This window comes from Taudactylus pleione, unplaced genomic scaffold, assembly GCF_031769625.1.
Source record: "Taudactylus pleione unplaced genomic scaffold, aTauple2 ptg000129l, whole genome shotgun sequence".
NCBI lineage: Eukaryota > Metazoa > Chordata > Amphibia > Anura > Myobatrachidae > Taudactylus > Taudactylus pleione.
The window spans coordinates 20,376,536-20,395,323 of NW_028284531.1; the positions used below are offsets into that span (position 1 = coordinate 20,376,536).

General features: G+C 43.1%; 1 protein-coding gene across 1 annotated transcript in view; it reads right to left on the reverse strand.

The window, feature by feature from the left end:
* ABHD17C (abhydrolase domain containing 17C, depalmitoylase) overlaps positions 1-18,019 on the reverse strand; it is a 45,027-nt gene extending 27,008 nt beyond the window's left edge. The window contains exon 1 of the mRNA XM_088473025.1: positions 17,204-18,019. Coding sequence (XP_088329151.1) covers positions 17,204-17,745 — 542 coding nt within the window. The 5' untranslated portion in view covers positions 17,746-18,019. The remainder of the gene's footprint in view (positions 1-17,203) is intronic.
* Between the last annotated feature and the right edge of the window lie 769 nt (positions 18,020-18,788).

Sequence of the window (18,788 nt, forward strand, 5' to 3'; positions counted from 1 at the left end):
TAAATAGCATAATTTAGCCAATAAATACATGTCTGTTTTCAGCTGAATTTCTTTAAAAAGATCAATAAAGGGATACTTGATGTGGGCCAGGCATGTGGGGGTGTAAATGACGTGGGCCAGGCATGTGGGGGTGTAAATGACGTGGGCCAGGCATGTGGGGCTGTAAATGACGTGGGCCAGGCATGTGGGGCTGTAAATGACGTGGGCCAGGCATGTGGGGCTGTAAATGACGTGGGCCAGGCATGTGGGGCTGTAAATGACGTGGGCCAGGCATGTGGGGGTGTAAATGACGTGGGACAGGCATGTGGGGGTGTAAATGACGTGGGACAGGCATGTGGGGGTGTAAATGACGTGGGACAGGCATGTGGGGGTGTAAATGACGTGGGACAGGCATGTGGGGGTGTAAATGACGTGGGACAGGCATGTGGGGGTGTAAATGACGTGGGACAGGCATGTGGGGGTGTAAATGACGTGGGACAGGCATGTGGGGGTGTAAATGACGTGGGACAGGCATGTGGGGGTGTAAATGACGTGGGACAGGCATGTGGGGGTGTAAATGACGTGGGACAGGCATGTGGGGGTGTAAATGACGTGGGACAGGCACCATATGTGTGATGTACTGAGGGTACAATTAATTACCGCATTAACAACAGCCCTATAATATGTTACTAATGACCAGTGTGACAATACTTAACTGGCTGTAAGCTCCTGATAATTAGGTCTGTTCATTAACATACAGAAAAGATACTAGTCACTGTGGCTGGTCACAGTATTAACAATGCATGGGAGAGCCGCATTAAGTTACAGGAACAGGCCTTTATTATCACAGACAAAGATGACATACCCTCTGCAGCCAGCATCTAAAGCATTCTTTTCTGGTAAATAAAATACTCACGTTAACAAGAAAATATGACTGGTTTACATATAATTCTAAATAAGGACTTGCATGCATGTAACAATGCGACAGAGATACAAATCTTTATATTTCCTCATACCCTGTTGTATGAATAATACCTCCAGCTTTTCTCCCAGCATAAAATACACCTGCCGCCCTTTATATCACCTTGTCATAGAACAAAGCTGACTGTTTTTCTTTAATTAAAAAAATGCATAATTGAAAACAAAGATAAAAGAGAATGCCAAGACATAATTCACACTGGTATTTTATATCTAAAATGTTTTAATCTCTCATAAATAATGGTGTATACACACGGGACGACCGTCAGCGATTACGATATCGCTGAACGATCTCCCGGGTGTGCTGGATGATCAATATCGATCATCCAGCGCGCCGCGATCAAGGGTCCCTATAGTAACCTGGTCGATATCGACCAGGTTGGCCTGCATGCACGGTCGATTTACGATATATTTATCGTCCATACGTGCCCGCGCATCGCAGGTCGTTGACGGGCTGGAGGCACCGAAAAATGCACGATATGAACGATAACGATCATATCATGTACTTTAATCGTACTGTGTGTACGCACCATAAAACTTTTGTATATGAAAGAATAATGCAAAACTTATCTAGGCTGGAAGTTTCACTTGTCTGGTTAGCATAAAATAAACACTAACTTGGGAAAAATGCTCCCTGACACAAAGAACTCATCTCATGACAAATAAGAAAAATACATATATTGGTGCATAATCATGAAAAAAAACTGACGTATTTAATACGAGTGAATAGAAACTTGCTTGAACAGAGTGTTTCACAGAGTTTCCAATCCCACTTTTCCCCTTCATAACTCTCTCACAGAGAACCTGCAGGGCTAACAATCCCATCCCACAGCAGGAGTGCTCCTCTTCTGCATGTGCCAACCCCACTATTAAAACATAAGTAGACCAAAAGAAAAACTAATGTATCTGCTTCAATATATTAAGAGAAGTGGGATCTGCCATGCTGTGTTCTTGATCAAGATGTAATAACAGCCTTACACAACTTTATGAGTTCATACCTAAGCTAGGTACACACTTTAACAACTAATCGGTCAGCAGGCTGGGCAGGTCAATGTGTCCGGGCTGGCATTTAAATTTGCCTGCCCAGTTGAGATTCAGTGTTGGCAGTCCCTGCGGCAAGTGTGCAGGCAGTCGGCGGGTGTCCGTACACAGAGCCAGATGCACTAATTTATCTTCCAGATGTAATCGGCATCGGCTGTGCAGCAGGGCCGAGCCGATACAGTATGTCTGTACATCGTTGTTCACAGACATATCAGGTATACACATCTACCGATGCACTCATGATATATCGCTCGTCATATAGAACAAGCGATATATATCACCAAGTTTCTCCCAGCATTACAGTGGTGCTTTAGTAAGACTACATAAATTACATTCTAATGGGGAGACAGACCAACATGCACATGTACGCATCAAAATAATCTCCACGATACTTCATAATCTTCATATCTATGGTACCTAATGCTTCTCTACATCCGTTTCTCACTAATAAATGTATTTTGAGTAACATTTGCATTAAAAGCACAGCTGGATTTGGATACACATGCCTCAGGCCGAGAACCTGGCCCCATTTATCAACAGGTTTTATTATTCACAGTGAGTGATAAAACTTGCTGTGTATGATAAATGGTTCTCCAGCCAATCAGCTCCCAACTGTCATCTGTCTGAAAAATGTATCATACAGAGTTTTATCACCCTCTGTGAATGATTAAACTCGTTAATAAATGAGGCCCTAGTATCAAGACCTACAGATTCCACTGATATGTACAGTAAATAACACTGCTGATCTCTTTGGTGAAGCAGCCGCCAAAGCATTAAACGTTAGTATTTTTCAATGTAAACTGCTTAGTGAGAACAATCTAGTTGACCACTTCTTGTACTTTACATTTCATGTGACAAAAAGTCTGGCTTATACTATGCAGGTATATACGGAATAGAAAAAAATTTTAATACTGAAATTAATAACTGCACGAAGGGCCCACGTGTGACTTGTCACCCTGGCCTCTCATTACAGATGTGCCCTCATACACCTAGCCCCAATATGCCATGCAGCGTGACTTGCCTGGTGTGAGCGAGCCGCCCGGTCACGTGTTACTCTGCCAGCATTGGGTGTCTTTTTTTTTTGCTGAAAATGAGTCTAAGTTAGAATGCAATGTGACTAGGAAGCACCAGTAGGCTGTACTGATTAATTTTACATGCAACACTTGTATTTCTGTGTGTGACTGAGTCTGTATATAACCACAACGGAACCTGGAATTAAAAAAGTTGTGGGTACACACTGGAGAGATGTCGTTCCAATTTGGCCAAATCGGAATGGCAAAACGTGCAGTGTGTATGCACGATATGCGCGCACCCGCGGTCGCATGCGACTCCGTCAGGTTTGATGTGAAACTTGACGATATCACCTGCAGCGCTATGCATGTTATTGAAGGACAGAACGAGTGATTGTTCCGCCCTTCATTAATCACTGCGGTGTGTACAGGCAATTATGTGATGCCATTCGCACGATTGCTGGTCGCACAAGTGTGTACCTGGCATTAGTGACTCAGTCGCACACAGATATACAAGTGTCACATATCAAATTAATCAGTCGCATTGCGACTTAAAAAGCATTTTCAACAAAAAGTTCCGCTGCCGCAAAGATGTATAAAGGACACATCTGTAGATCTGCAGTCCCCAGGTATTTCGGAATACTGCCAATTTCACTGAAGTGGGCTCTGATTTATTAGTCATCTTATTTGACTCAATAACTTCAGTTGTATACTAGTCATTATACAATTTAAGCGGATGGTCTTAAATGATCTACTCTCTAGGTTGTAATTCTAGAAAGACAATTATATACACAAAACTTTATGGTCAGAAAACTTTCACACTTTCAAAATCGTGGTCATTGTCACCTAACACTGTATTTAAGAAATGTTGAGTACCATACAAGGTAGTGGAGAAAAACGAGCCATGTACAACAGAAAGCTGGCCCAGTTACGCTGATTAATACCAGGTCATTAAATAGGAAAATATTCAGTGAGTAGGCTGGGTACACACTATACGATATATATTGGCTAATCTTGCGATCCGCGATAGATCGCAATGACCCTACTCACGTTTTGATGAATTGGGTGGTCGCATCTTCCCATCTGATGTGCAGCACATCAAATGGGACGATGCGCTGGATGACATGGTGTTGTTACATTAAGCCTGTAACAATATATTGCGTTGCTGTATGTCGGCTCGTGCACTGTGTGTGTTTTGGTGCAATATATTGTTACAATAAAACACTGCGGCGCTGGGTCGGCACATTGCTGAGGTATGTACCCAGCTTAAGACTTGGTCAGCCAGGTTGATTTCAGAACTCAATGAAATACAATAAAATTATATATATATATATATATATATATATATATATAAAAACGAAGCTTTTCATCGCAACAGCACATGACTACTGGGGGAAACGTGTCATCACAACAGGGTGATGTCACTAAAGATTACTCATGGAGAATGAGACCACTTGACAATTCTATAAAGCCTAACAGTTACAAAATTTCAGCCAGAATTTCGGCAGCTGCCATCCCGAACGAAGGTACACCAGGGCGACTTAGCTGTTAGCCGCTAGGGGAGGGTTAGGTTTAGGCACCACAGGGAGGTTAGCTTTAGGCGTTGGGGGTGAGGTTAGGGTTAGCCATCACTGGGGGGCGGGGTAGGGAAGGGTTCAGTTGAGGCACTAACGGGGAGGGTTAGGGTGCCGAGGGTTAGGGTCCAAGAAAGCAGCGTTAAGGGGAGAAGGGGGGGAGGGTTAGTATACTTACCAGAGCATCGGGATGCCACTGTCAGCATTCTGACAGCAGGCATCCCGACTGCCGGTATTTCATACCCAACCCGAGTGAATATCAAGCTGATTTTATTTAGTTAAATGTAATTTAAACTATATATATATATATATATATATATATATAATATATATATATATACACACACACAGTACCAGGACACACCTTCTCATTCAATGGTTTTTGTTTAGTTAAATTATTTTCAACATAGTAGATTAATACTGAAGACATCAAAACTATGAAAGAACACATATGGAATTATGTTGTAAACAAAAAAAGTGTTAAACAAATCAAAATATGTTTTATATTTTAGATTCCCCAAAGTAGCCCCCTATTGCTTGGATGACAGCTTTGCACACTCTTGGCATTTTCTCGATCAGCTTCATGAGGTAGTTTCCTGGAATGGTTTTCCAACAGTCTTGAAGGAGTTCCCAGAGGTGCTGAGCACTTGTTGGCTGCTTTTCCTTCACTCTGCGGTCCAACTCATCCCAAACCAGCTCAATTGGGTTTAGGTCGGGTGATTGTGGATGCCAGGTCATCTGACGCAGCACTCCGTCACTTTCCTTCTTGGTCAACTAGCCCTTACATAGCCTGGAGGTGTGTTTGGGGTCATTGTCTTGTTGAAAACCAAATGATGGTCCCAGTAAGCGCAAACCAGATGGGATGCCATGGCGCTGCAGAATGCTGTGGTAGCCATGCTGGTTAAGTGTGCCTTGAATGTTGAATAACTCACCAACAGTGTCACCAGCAAAGCACCTCCACACCATCACACCTCCTCCTCCATGCTTCACAGTGGGAACCACACATGCAGAAACCATCCGCTCACCTTCTCTGCGTCTCACAAAGACACGGCGGTTGGAACCAAAAATCTCAAATTTGGACTCAACAGACCAAAGTACAGATTTCCAATGGTCTAATGTCCATTCCTTGTGTTTCTTGGCCCAAACAATTCTCTTCTTCTTGTTGTTGTTCATCCTCAGTAGTGGCTTCTTCGCAGCAATACAACCATGAAGACCTGATTCACGCAGTCTCCTCTGAACAGTGGATGTTGAGAGTTGTCCGCTACTTGAACTCTGTGAAGACTTTGAGGGGTATTCAATTTGAAACGTAAACTGCGCCGTCTATGCGTGTCGAAGTTTTCGCCGCACATCGGAGCTTTTGCCGGTGAAAAAGTATCGCGCGCGCCTCCGCTTATACCCGTATTCAATTTGAAAACGGCACCCGGCGAAAATGAAATCAGCGAAAACTTCGCTGATTTTTGGGGAAATCACCCTAACACCCCCAAAAAGATGGTCTGAAATGGGGGAATCACTCTGGATACCCCCAATTATCCCTGCTGAAAGTTTTTGGGGTCTTTAAACAGTTTCGATAGCTGCTATTTCGGGGATTTGGGAAGGTGGTGAAGAATAGTATTTAGAATTTTTTTTTTGCAGAAAATAAGTACATTTTGGGTACTTGAAAATGGGGGTGAGCATATTTAAAAGTTGCTAAAGTGAAGTTTTAAAAAACGTGAAAAATCCACCTGCCGCAAACACCTGCAATGAAAAAAACACCTGGGGCATACTTGGGGACCTCCCTAGATTGTAGTTCGCTAGTTTTTAGCTTTGTACCCCCCAATTTTTTTTTCGCCCCAAAATGAAAGTGCTTTTTTTGGGGTCATCTGAGGTAATTTTTTTAAACTTTTTGACACAGTTTACCTTTGGGGGACTGTCTGAAGCTTGCAGGGTGGTTTCCGAAATGTTGCACCCCAAAACCACAATACTGCACTTTTTTTTGCCACCCATTCCTTGGTGATACTTTTTCGCAGGGTCGAATGCAATATACTTTTCGCTCCGGCAAAAAGTTTTCAAATTGAATATGGTGTAAAAGTAAAAGCGGCGAAAATGACGTCATCCGAGCGAAAAAAACATTGCAGAAACTGAGTTTTCGCTCCATATTGAATACCCCTATTTATGTGATCTCTAATCTGAGGTGCTGTTAAGTAGCAGTTTCTGAGGCTGGTAACTAATGAACTTATCGTCTGCAGCAGAGGTATCTCTTGATCTTCTTTTCCTGGGGCGGTCCTCATGAGAGACAGTTTCATTATAGCATTTGCTGGTTTTTGCAATTGGACTTGAGAATACATTCAAAGTTCTTGAAATTTTCCATATCGACTACCCTTCATATCTTAAAGTAATGATGGACTGTTGTTTCTCTTTACCGAGTCGAGTGGTTGGTGCCATAATATGGATTACAACAGTAGTCAAATAGTGGTGTCCACTGTGTACTAACCCTACCTCTGCACAACACAACCGATGGTTTCACACACATTAAGAAGGCAAGTAATTCCACAGACTGACTCTTGACAAGGCACACCTGTTAATTCAAAACCATTCCAGGAGACTACCTCATGAAGCTGATTGAGAGAATGCCAAGAGTGTGCAAAGCTGTCATCCAAGCAAAAGGGAGCTACTTTGAGAAATATAAAATATAAAACATATTTTGATTTATTAACACTTTTTTGTTTACAACATAATTCCATGCGTTCTTTCATAGTTTTGATGTCTTCAGTATTAATCTACTATGTTGAAAATAATTAAAATAAACAAAAACCATTGAATGGGAAGGTGTGTCCAAACTTTTGACTGGTACTGTATATATATGTATATTTTATTTAACCAGGCTCACATTATTGTTACCACAGGGTTGTTGCTGCCTCATTACCCGTTTTATGAGGGGTTAACACTGGGACTAGGAAGAAGTGTTGGCATGAGAAGAATATTTCAGGTCAAGTTTCCGGCAGTGTCAGATGGGACTGAACAGTACTCCTGTTTAAGATGCAGTGGGAACTAAATCTTTTATCTTGATAGATCTGCAGTTCAGGGCTGGAGACATAAAAACATGTATAGAAATGTCCATGCGGAGGGTAAAAAATAAATGGTCTCAAGTGCTTCCATCCGTCCCGAGTGGAAGATGTACACAGAAGAGGGGAAAAAACATCTCAGAAACCAAGCACTTTATAAGGAGGAACTTCTAAATTAAAAACAGACCATACATATATATTACAAGAAAAAAAAAAAATAGTGTTGCAAACCCCCTGTATTTATAAGAAACTGAGAGTGAGCTAAAGAAACAAGCTCATTAGTATTGATACACAGATAGACATTAAAAAAAAAAAAGGTGTTCCTTAAAATCAAACTGTGCATTGTCCTCATGGCTTCTTATGATTGCACCAAGGTCCTGCTGCCTGAACAGCTAACAAGCCATGTAATATTAATAGCACATAGCCCAACGGGCAGCTACTTAGGACACAGTTGGAGAGTGAAATGAGCCCAGGGTCCCATCTGCTCACCTCAGCTGCCCTGTATTTATAACAAATGCAGAGAATGGTGCCACTTTATGTAGTGCAGATCTATAACACTGCGGATGTAAGCAGATACAATGTAATACAGTACAAAGAGTACAATTTACTGTACACATGAGATAAGCTTTAGTAAGGCTGCTGCCAATGATTAACCAGTGTCATCAGCCACACCCAATTACAGTAATGCTGGATTTGTGTCAAGCGGGAATATACAGTTAATCTTTACAATGGACATTAAGGGGTATATTTACTAAAGTGCAGGTTTATAGAAATGGAGATGTTGCCCATAACAACAAATCAGAGTTTAGCTATTACCTTCTAAAAGCTGCGAGATAAATGATAAATAGAAATAGGTTGTTATGGGCAACATCTCCACTTCTATAAACCCGCACTTTAGTAAATATACTCCTAACACTGAGAAAAGAAGTGAGCTTAGCAATGTTGGTTGCCGGAACATACTCCTATGAATTTACCATATCCCTTCACTCAGAATAAAAATACCTAATGATAGTGTTAAATCTTAAGCCAGGTACACACTGGAGCAATGTTGAGCCGATATGCCGTTTTTTAACAAATCACCTACATTGCTCAGTGTGTACACATGATTGTGCGCTCCTGCAGTTGCTAGCGACGGTCACCAGGTTTGATGTGCTGCACATCAAACCATAGTGATATCGCTAGCGGCCAATGCATTGGTAATGAATGACCGAATGGTGATCGTTCAGTCATTCACATTAAAGCCATCCAGTGTCGACGCACAATCACCAAGGCATTCGTTCCGATGTCAGAACAAATGCCCATCGCTCCAGTGTGTACCCAGCCTTAGTCTGCAGCTTGTAAGACAGATGAAATCAGTGCAGGTAAGCATATAAAAATAAAAACATCCTTTAAAAAGGTAAAGGCTTTCATGTAATAGTCGCTGTCCTCTGATAAAACAAGAGTAACAAAAACACTTACACTGAAAGCTTTTATAAGATGCATTTTACACACCTGCAATGAGGTATATACCCACATTTTTATTTGCCTTTTAAACATGCAATAAAACAATGCACTGCAAACACCATTGTGAGCAACATTTAAGGTGGAGATAGAGCTCTTTAAAATGCCCAAATGACTCCTACATTTCACTTCTACAATTTATATTACTGTATGTTGCCAATCTACCAAATAAACTTAGCAGCCACAATGACATGTGCTAAAGTTTAATACATTGCAATATACTGGGATACTGGGAGATCATTTTAACTTAAGAAAACATGGTACGGTCATTTCACACAAATCTTCAATAAGTCACCTGTCCCGTCAAATCATCTGAACTATTAGGCGCGCAGCAGCTTTCTGCAACTTTCTGCAACTTGGGACATCAAAATCGATGGAGGATGAAAAAGTCATGTGCACACTTGTAATCAGTCAAACTATGTAACAGCACGATAGAAAACATATCAAATTGCTAGTAAGGGGTTAGGACTAGCACTTGTATATCTTCAAGTAAATCTCACATGCAGGGAACATGAGGATCCCTATACCATGTACATACATGCTGACTGGAGTCTGCAAATCATACAGAAAGCAAGAGGAAGTGGGCAGGACTCGCATCGACATGCCCCGCCCACTAATGCATTATGACACAAAGTAGTAGAGGTATATATTACAGGTTGAGTCTCCCATATCCAAAATGCTTGGGACCAGGGGTATTTTGGATAACGGAATATTCTGTATTTTGGAATATTTGCATATCATAATGAAATATCTTGGGAATGGGACCCCAATATACACATAGAATGCATCTATGTGTTATATACACCTTATACACACAGCCTGTAGGTAATTTTATACAATATTTTTAATGATTTTGTGGCTCAAGCAAACTTTGTGTACATACATGAAATTCAGTTATGTTTCATATACACCTTCTACACATAACCTGAAGGTAATTTTATATAATAATTTAAATAATTTGTGCCTTTAGACAAAGTTTGTGTACATTAAACCATCAAAAATCAAAGGTTTCATTATCACAGTCATGCCAAAATTATTCCGTATTTCGGAATATTCCATATTTCGGAATATTTGGATATGGGAGACTCAACCTCTACTAGAAGCGGAGATGTTGCCCATAGCAACCAATCAGATTCTAGCTATCTTCTAGAAGGTGCTAGATAAGGAAGTAGAATCTGATTGGCTGCTATGGGCAACATCTCCACTTCTAAAAACCTGCTCTTTAGTGAATACAGTATACCCCGTAGTGTGTGAGAGGAATGATGCCACAGTGGACAGATCATGCTGACAAATCATGTCACCCAAAACTGCACTGACAAGAATACCACTCAACTATACATATACAAGAACATCAAATAAACCCTAAAAAAAAAAAAAAGCAACATGGCAGTATGATAAAATGATATGAATGTATACACACAACTCTGCTTAACTAGAGGTTTAAGACGCATGTATATTAACCTTTCTAAACTACCACCACCGGGCCAGGCAGTATATTTCCTGATTTTGACAATTCTATTTATTTATTTTTTCTAATACTCTAAACCTGTGCAAGCCCTTAATGTAAACCATCTTGCAGTTTTTCAAAAAATTTATATTGACAGCAGATCCTGAGCAAAAGGCAAATTTCGCCACACGTACCATTCTTTATACAATGTAGCAACAACACACTGGGCGGCATTAAATTGTTTGAGCCCCCCTTCGCTCCCGACAAAGCTATTCAATTGTTACTCCTGTCGGGTGCGATCAGCTGCCAGTGCCGACATTTCAACTGAAATGCACGAAAAGTTCAAACTGCACTTTTTTTTCGATAATCGCCATCAATTGAATAGTGCACCGCGATCTCCTGTCACTTTAGACAGGAGATCGGGCGCACTAAAACAATTTAATTCCGCCCTCTGTCATCAATGCCTTAGGTATTTGCTATATAAGCTGTGGGCGAGAGATGTTCCTGTGACCATAATCTCCTCATTCAGGGCCAATGTGCATAAAGCTCTCTGGGTCATGGTGGGCGCACTCCTCGCAGTACATAGGATGGTCGCTCTCTCGTACTCATTACTGTTAGCAGCTGCCCAGAAGAAGGAAAACTTCATGCTGCCATGGGGACGGTGAGTATAAGAGACACCATCCAGCTTTAAAGTTGTGTGTTGGTCACAGGCACTCTAAAACTAGGTACACACTAGTGTTGTTGCTAGAAAGCGGGCAAGGCAGGGCGTCGGCAGGGAGTCACTGCGTGCACCAAAACCGTGCATCCCGAGAAGGGGGCGTGTCTTTGTGACATGCCCCCATTTGCCATACTTGAAGGCATGCCCAACACTTACGGAGGTGCTGGGCTTCCCCCAAGCTCTCCCCTCACGGTGTATAGATGCCGTGTGCATGCGCCCGGTGTCTATTCACCCAGCAATAAATCGGTCACCGCAACTTTTCCCACCCGCAGGTCGGAAAGGATCAGGGCAGGCTGTTTTAGCGGGGCACTGCTAAAAGGACAGGGCACATTTTGCCCTTAAAAATCGAGCAGGGTGTAGCACCCTGCTATAACAGCCTAATGGGAACACTACAGAATTATTGTGTTGATTTGCCAATAATCGGGTGATCGGCATAGTGTGTAGGCATGAGCGTATCGCTGATAAAATGGTTAAACAATGTCCACTAACACATTCCTTAGATTAGCTGATTGGTCAGCCAAGACAGAAAACCTCGGCCTCAATCTCCAGATATCGAGCAGTGTGTGAGCTTTCGGGATAACCTGTCCATATTTCTCCCTATGTTTTCCCATCACTACGTCATCCTCCAAATGGGCGGACATATGCAATATCAGTGTGGTGTGGCAGAAAATCGGTAACGTCTAAAAAGAAATTGCATAATGTGTAGCACAGATATTGTAATTTCTGATTTGCCAAAAAATCGGCCCGATCAAAAAAAATCTAGTACCTAGTTTAAGTAATAGAATACATTTGGTAGACCAATTCTCATCAATGCTGTCCTTGTTTACAACTGGACTGTCCACCTTGCCCCCCAAACTTTAAGGCAGCCCTATCTTCAAGGAAGTCTCCAAAAACACTGGAGGATGTTTTTTATTAATAATATATGCCTAGTGCAGAGGTTCTTAAACACGGTCCTTAATGCACCCCAACAGTTCAGGTTTTAGAGATAGCCATTGTTGAGCACAGGTGGTTAAATCAAATTGACTGAGGTACTACTTAAGTCACCTGTGATTAAGCATGGAAATCCTTAAAACATGGATTGTTACGGTGCCTTGAGGACGGAATTTGGGAATCTTTGGCATAGTGAGAACTGAGGAAACACAGGCACCTTTGTGGAAATAATTAGACAACACTGATTACATTCGGCTTAAAAAAAAATCTATTATTTTTAAGAAAATGTAAGATAAAACTGTGCTGAATAGCTACATACCAAACCGCAACACACAAAGCACTTTTACCAGTCAGCATTGCTTCATTTTAGCCTGACCTGTAAATAAAAGTTTTGTCGCTTTGTGATGTAAATGTACTTAGTGAGAAATGGACCAGTGCGCACATCTCATTCACAAGGAGGGAAACATGGATATAAGAATGTGCTTCCTTCCACAAAAAGACCAACACATCCTATTAACGTCATTAACACAATTACTCATACCTACGAGACTAAAAAAAAAAAACTCACGGGAATACACTGCAAGCAAAGACTCATACAAATGATTTACCCGCTTTCCTATTCGTATATCTATCCCATAGATCAGGGGCATAGACACGATGTATAGCAAATGTCTGAAGTCTATGCTAAACTACTTATTAGTGAGCGTAGGAAAAACACCAGGGACTGACAGAAAGAAGACCTCATACATATCATCTAAAATCGGTAATCATCAACTGATTCATACATGCTGCAGATCATCTGGCAGCTTCATCAGTCTAAACGCAACACTACAGAGGTGGAGGGAACCTTAAACTGAAACAGGCACGGCTGATCTAACAGTGCCATCAGAAAGCACAACTTACTCCATCACCAGTACTGGTGGATGAGTGTTCTGGGAGGTTTTATCATTAGCCCGCAAATGAGCGCATAAAGGATTTTGCTTCCGGACAATTCTAAGTAAGCAGCAGAGCGGTAAAAATAAATTCAGCCAATTACACAATTTGCACAGTTGTCTGTAGCCCTGGACCAATTACTCCAAAAATTCAGAGCTAAATATTAAAGCTGCATACACACACAACGATTTTGTTACCAACGATTTTATGAACGATTTTCTGTAAGATTATCCGTCAGATTTTTTAAAGTGTAATGAACGATTTTTTTGAACTACAAAAGATTTTTGCATATTCCGTTAATGAAAATCATTGAGTTGGTCAGTCTGACTGAACTACAAATGTGAACGCGCATAAACGATAATCGTTCATCGTTTTAACTTAGAAAGTGAATGATTTTTGCAACGATTGAACGATATCGTTAACGATAATTGTTCAAAAAATTGTTGTGTGTGTATGCACCTTAATAGTCAACAATTTTGTAATAGAGAACATTAACAATATTGGCAAAAAAATAAATTAAAAACGTGATTGTAACATGAAAGTTGAAAATCTGCAACAGAAGTAGGACCGCGGCCCAATATTTCTAAAAGGGTAAGTGGCAATTGTGATAACTAAACTGAATATTGTATGGCAATTGCAAGGTACTGTACAGGTGTGGTAAAGGGTTATATTTACACAACCAGCTTTTATAAGATGTCCCCTCTAATGGAAAGAAAACACAAATACATAAATGCAATACACAACTGTCTAACGCTACTTTTAAACAACCAGGAAACATGAATAGAAAAATAAATGTGCTTCCTTCCAACAAAAACCCTGACATCCTATTAACGTCATTAAAACAATTACTCATACCTATGGGACATAGAAAACAAACTGAACACACAAGTATATCTATGGAGAGGTTCACTAATAATGACCTACCTGCTTTCCCACTAGGTCCCCTGTCTCATCAGATCTTGGGTGAAGCAAAAATATAAAACAAAACAGCCAGTCCTGATACCTAACATACATACTTAAAAATCACTGCTGATTAGCAAATATAGGAAACACAAGAGATGACACCACATATCAACAAAAAGCAGAATTAACTGATCCATACCGGTCACTGTGATCTAATATTGCTAATATCAAGGTACTTCCGTTAGCCCCATTAATCTAAATACAAGACCACAGAGGGCTTGGTCCCTAAACATTGGTGGCTGACCTACACAAGTCAAATTTGCAATGACACCAGCACAGGTGAATCAGTGTACTGGGCTGTAATTAAGAGTGCTGCGTTGTCACAGCCCTCAACCATATAAGGATAGTATAGTGTCCCTGGCCAATTCTAAGTAAATCATGTTGGAACAGGACGTGCAATGCCATGTGACATCCTGCAATAGCAATCACAGGACCACAAAGACATGCAAGAGCAAGAGGCAACATCTCCATGGAAAGACATCAATGGCACCAGTCTAGTCTTGCCCAACACCAGTCGCAATAATCCCCATACCCCTTCCCACCAACACGGTAACAAGCCTTGTTCTGTTGTGTGAGGGTAATAACCAGCTTGGCCAGTTCCCTGAGGAGATTTGTAACACCGGTTTAGACAGCACTGATTAATTTCTGTGGCACCAATCTAACTGACAAGCACCACATCTCTGCTAAGTACCACAACCTGGCCATGCTTAAAAACAACTTTTCTACATTTTTTTTAATCTATTCCCAAAACTATGAACACTTAAGAAAAGGATTCTCTGTATTTGTATAAAGGCCCAAAAATGTTAAGAATGCAGGCCATACATCAGCGCCGCGACTCACCAATGCCGATCCATTGATCAAAACCGCCAATTGGCGGCCAGCGATGCTCAACAACCCAACGCTGGATAGGAGAAATACAGCATGTTAACATTCCCCGACTCTTCAATCACGACTATTTTTTGGTCGGAATTGGCGATCGGGGAAATCCAACATATTCAAATTTCTCGAATCCCGGCCCAGAACGGGGAATTGCAACAGCCCCAGATGTATGAGCCCCTAGCGACATATAGTCTGCAGTATATGTGGAGAAAACAAAAATGTCTACTGGGCCCACACATCTGCCACTGATTGTCGCTATTACCTGTTCTGCCGGCGACTGATTCGGGGAATTGGAGAAATTCAACATGTTGGATTTCCCCAACTCGCAGTTTCCAACCAAAGAACGGTTGTGATTGGCGAATCTAGTAATTTTAACATGCCGTGTTCATCTGATCTGGCAACAGGTCGCCGATCAACTATGGCTGCCAATTGCCGGATTTAATCAGCATCTAGGAATTGCGGCACTGATGTATGGCCGCATAATATGTTCACACCCATACCCAATTACTCCAGAAGCTAACCAGCCCTATTTGACAAATTTAAGTGAATCGAAGTGGCTGAACTACACGCCCTCATGACTGTACCATGACCCATTTTTTTGCCAGGTTAAAAAAAAAATTAATTAAAAGACATAGGGCCTGATTCAGACCCACTCGCGAGCGGCTGTCCGCTCGCAAGTGGGTCGATGGTCTGCACTGAGCATGCGCACGACGGAGGGAGCTCCGTCGTGCGCATGCGCCAGACACGACGAGCGAAGGACTTTCCTTCGCTCGTTGTGTCCGATCAAAGGGGGCGTGCTGTCAATGTTGATTGACAGCACGCCCCCTTTGGTGGGCGTGCCTCCCTGACGGGGGCGTTCCCACGGGAACGCCTCCCGTCAGAAGCCGGCCCACTGACATCACTAGTGATGTCAGTGGGAGTGATTTTGGCTCTGATAGAGCCAAAATCACTCCGGAGCTTGCGGTTGAAAACCTCAACCGCAGGCTCCGGCTCGCAATTTCGATGGTCGCGATGGTCACGACCATCGCGGCCATCAAAATGCACGCTCGTATAGCCTGTGGGTGGTGACCCACAGCTATACGAGCGTCCAGGAGGACGCTCCATGAAAATGGAGCCCGGCCCTCATGCAGAGCGTGCGCTCTGCTCAGAGCGTACGGCTCTGAATGAGGGCCATAATTACACAACATTGCAATGGAAGCTGACAGCGTAAATTTACTTAATACTTTGTTATTATTGTGCCATTGGTAAGTCACTAATCGTTCCGGTAATATGAGCAGACTTGAGCGAAATTATTCCTTACGGAGATATTAGTGTTAAAAAACAGAAATCTTAGGATTTGCAAGGTTTTCTCAGCAAGTGCAAAGCTTTCCTTGTAGTGACCAATAGATCACTGAGGTTTTGTGAACTCAGTACAAGGCAGCATAGTACTATACAAGCGGACATTATTAGTACACACCCGTAAAGTACAATTAATGTCACTTCTACACTTCACTCAAACCTGGGGGGCGTAACTAGACATTTAAAAGGGCCCCATGTACAATCCAAGGGGGCTGGTGCAGTACCACAATTTATACATGAGCCTATAACTGGGTAGGCGGGCCATCCTGCTGTGGGCCCATGACAGTGGCAGACCCTCCTGCTACTACAGGACAGTAGTTACAGCATTTTGGGCTTAAACATTATCCCAACAATACTATACCCTCTGCCTTTTACTAAGCAGAGCCCTATGCATCTGACTGACACTCACATGGGTTGTTTATAGGCTGAGCGGAGACTATGGACGTGTAAGATCCCAGCACATGTGTAGTATATTATACCCGTGTAAGATCCCAGCACATACACATGTGCAGTATATTATACCCGTGTAAGATCCCAGCACATACACCCCATGTGTAGTATATTATACCCGTTTAAGATCCCAGCACATACACCCCATGTGTAGTATATTATACCCGTGTAAGATCCCAGCACATACACCCCATGTGTAGTATATTATACCCGTGTAAGATCCCAGCACATACACCCCATGTGTAGTATATTATACCCGTGTAAGATCCCAACACATACACCCCATGTGTAGTATATTATACCCGTGTAAGATCCCAGCACATACACATGTGCAGTATATTATACCCGTGTAAGATCCCAGCATACACCCCATGTGTAGTATATTATACCCCCACATACATGCAGGGTATACACACACATACCGGGTCCTGAGGGCGTGCCAGGCCGCCTCGATGTCCGCATACAGGTTCTTCTCGCTGGGTTTCCCGCTGCTCACCCCGTAGCCGGAGTAGTCGTAGGAGAAGACGTTGCAGTTGATCCTGGAGCCCAGGCCAATGTAGAAGCTGCACATCTGGCCCAGGTCCACCGCGTTGCCGTGGGAGAAGAGCAGCGTGTAGCGGCTCCCGGGGGCGCAGCGCACGAACATGCAGCCCAGGCAGCTGCCCCGCTCCGTCCTCCAGCGGAACACCTCCACCGCGTCCAGCTCCCGCTGCGAGTACTGCCAGTCCGCCCGCTCCGACAGGTGCAGGCTGCAGGGGGGAGGAAGGCCGGCCGCGGGCTCCCCCGGATCCTCCTGCGTCGGGGCCTGCACCGGGGGGGCCTCCGTCTCCCGCACCGTGTACGTGGGCTCCGGTGGCAGGAAGGCCAGCTTGGCGGCAATGCGACTCGGGCAGGGCGGGCAGCAGAAGAGCCAGCACAGCTCCCCCAGAGAGAAGCCGTTCATCCTCGGACCCTGCTCTGGCATTGAGGCGGCCCGATCCTGCGGGTAAGGGCCGATACCTGAGGACGGGGCACCCGTGGTTGGGCCCCGGGCCTGCGGCTCCTAGTGACCAGCGGCTAGCGGCTCATCTGACTTCTGCTCCCGCCCGGCCTAGCAGCTGCTTCCGGGGAAACACAGGAACAGCGAGGCCGCGGAGAGCTGGTGGAGTGCTGCCCCCTAGCATGGCGGAGACAGAGGGGGAGGTGTGGGGAGGAATACGGCACAGAGCGGCGCTGTCAGGTGAGAGCAGTGTGATAGGGAGATGTCAGCTCTGTCCTGCATAGAAGAAGATGACATGGGAAACGTGCTAACACCTATGTGATAAGCAGAATAGAACACAGAAGACATGTTAACACCAGGGATGTGACACATATCATTACATGGGATTTAATAAACAGAACATAACACGGAAAATATCTAAATACTTAACCAGGGATGTGATATAGAGAATAACCAGGTATGTAATAAACCGACCATTACATGGAAAATAAGGAAACACCAGGGATGTAGTAAATAGAACATGGAAAACATGTAAAGACCTCCTATGTGATAAACATAATAAGACATGTAATCACCAAGGATAAACAAAACATTAAATGGGAAAACATGGAGACACAAGGGATGTAATAAACCGAACATAACATGGAAAATATGTTACCAGGTATGTGACAAAGAGAGCATAACAGGGAAGAACATGTAAATACAAGGTAAATGATAAACATATCATAACATGGAAAATATGTAAACACCAGGTATGGGGATGCGGTCAATATCCCAACCGCTGGGATTCCGGCAGTCAGAATGCCGGCACCGGACTCCGACACCTGTCAGTATCCCAGTGCCGGCATCCCGAAGGTAAGTAGCGCGGTTAGGGGATGGATTAGGGTTAGGCAATAGTGGGAGGCAGAACCGTAACTAGACATTATGTCACACACTACAGCCTCCCCTCCCCAATTACACATTATGCCACACAGTACAACCCACATTACACATTATTCCACACAGTACAAACCCCTGTCGAAGCTGGA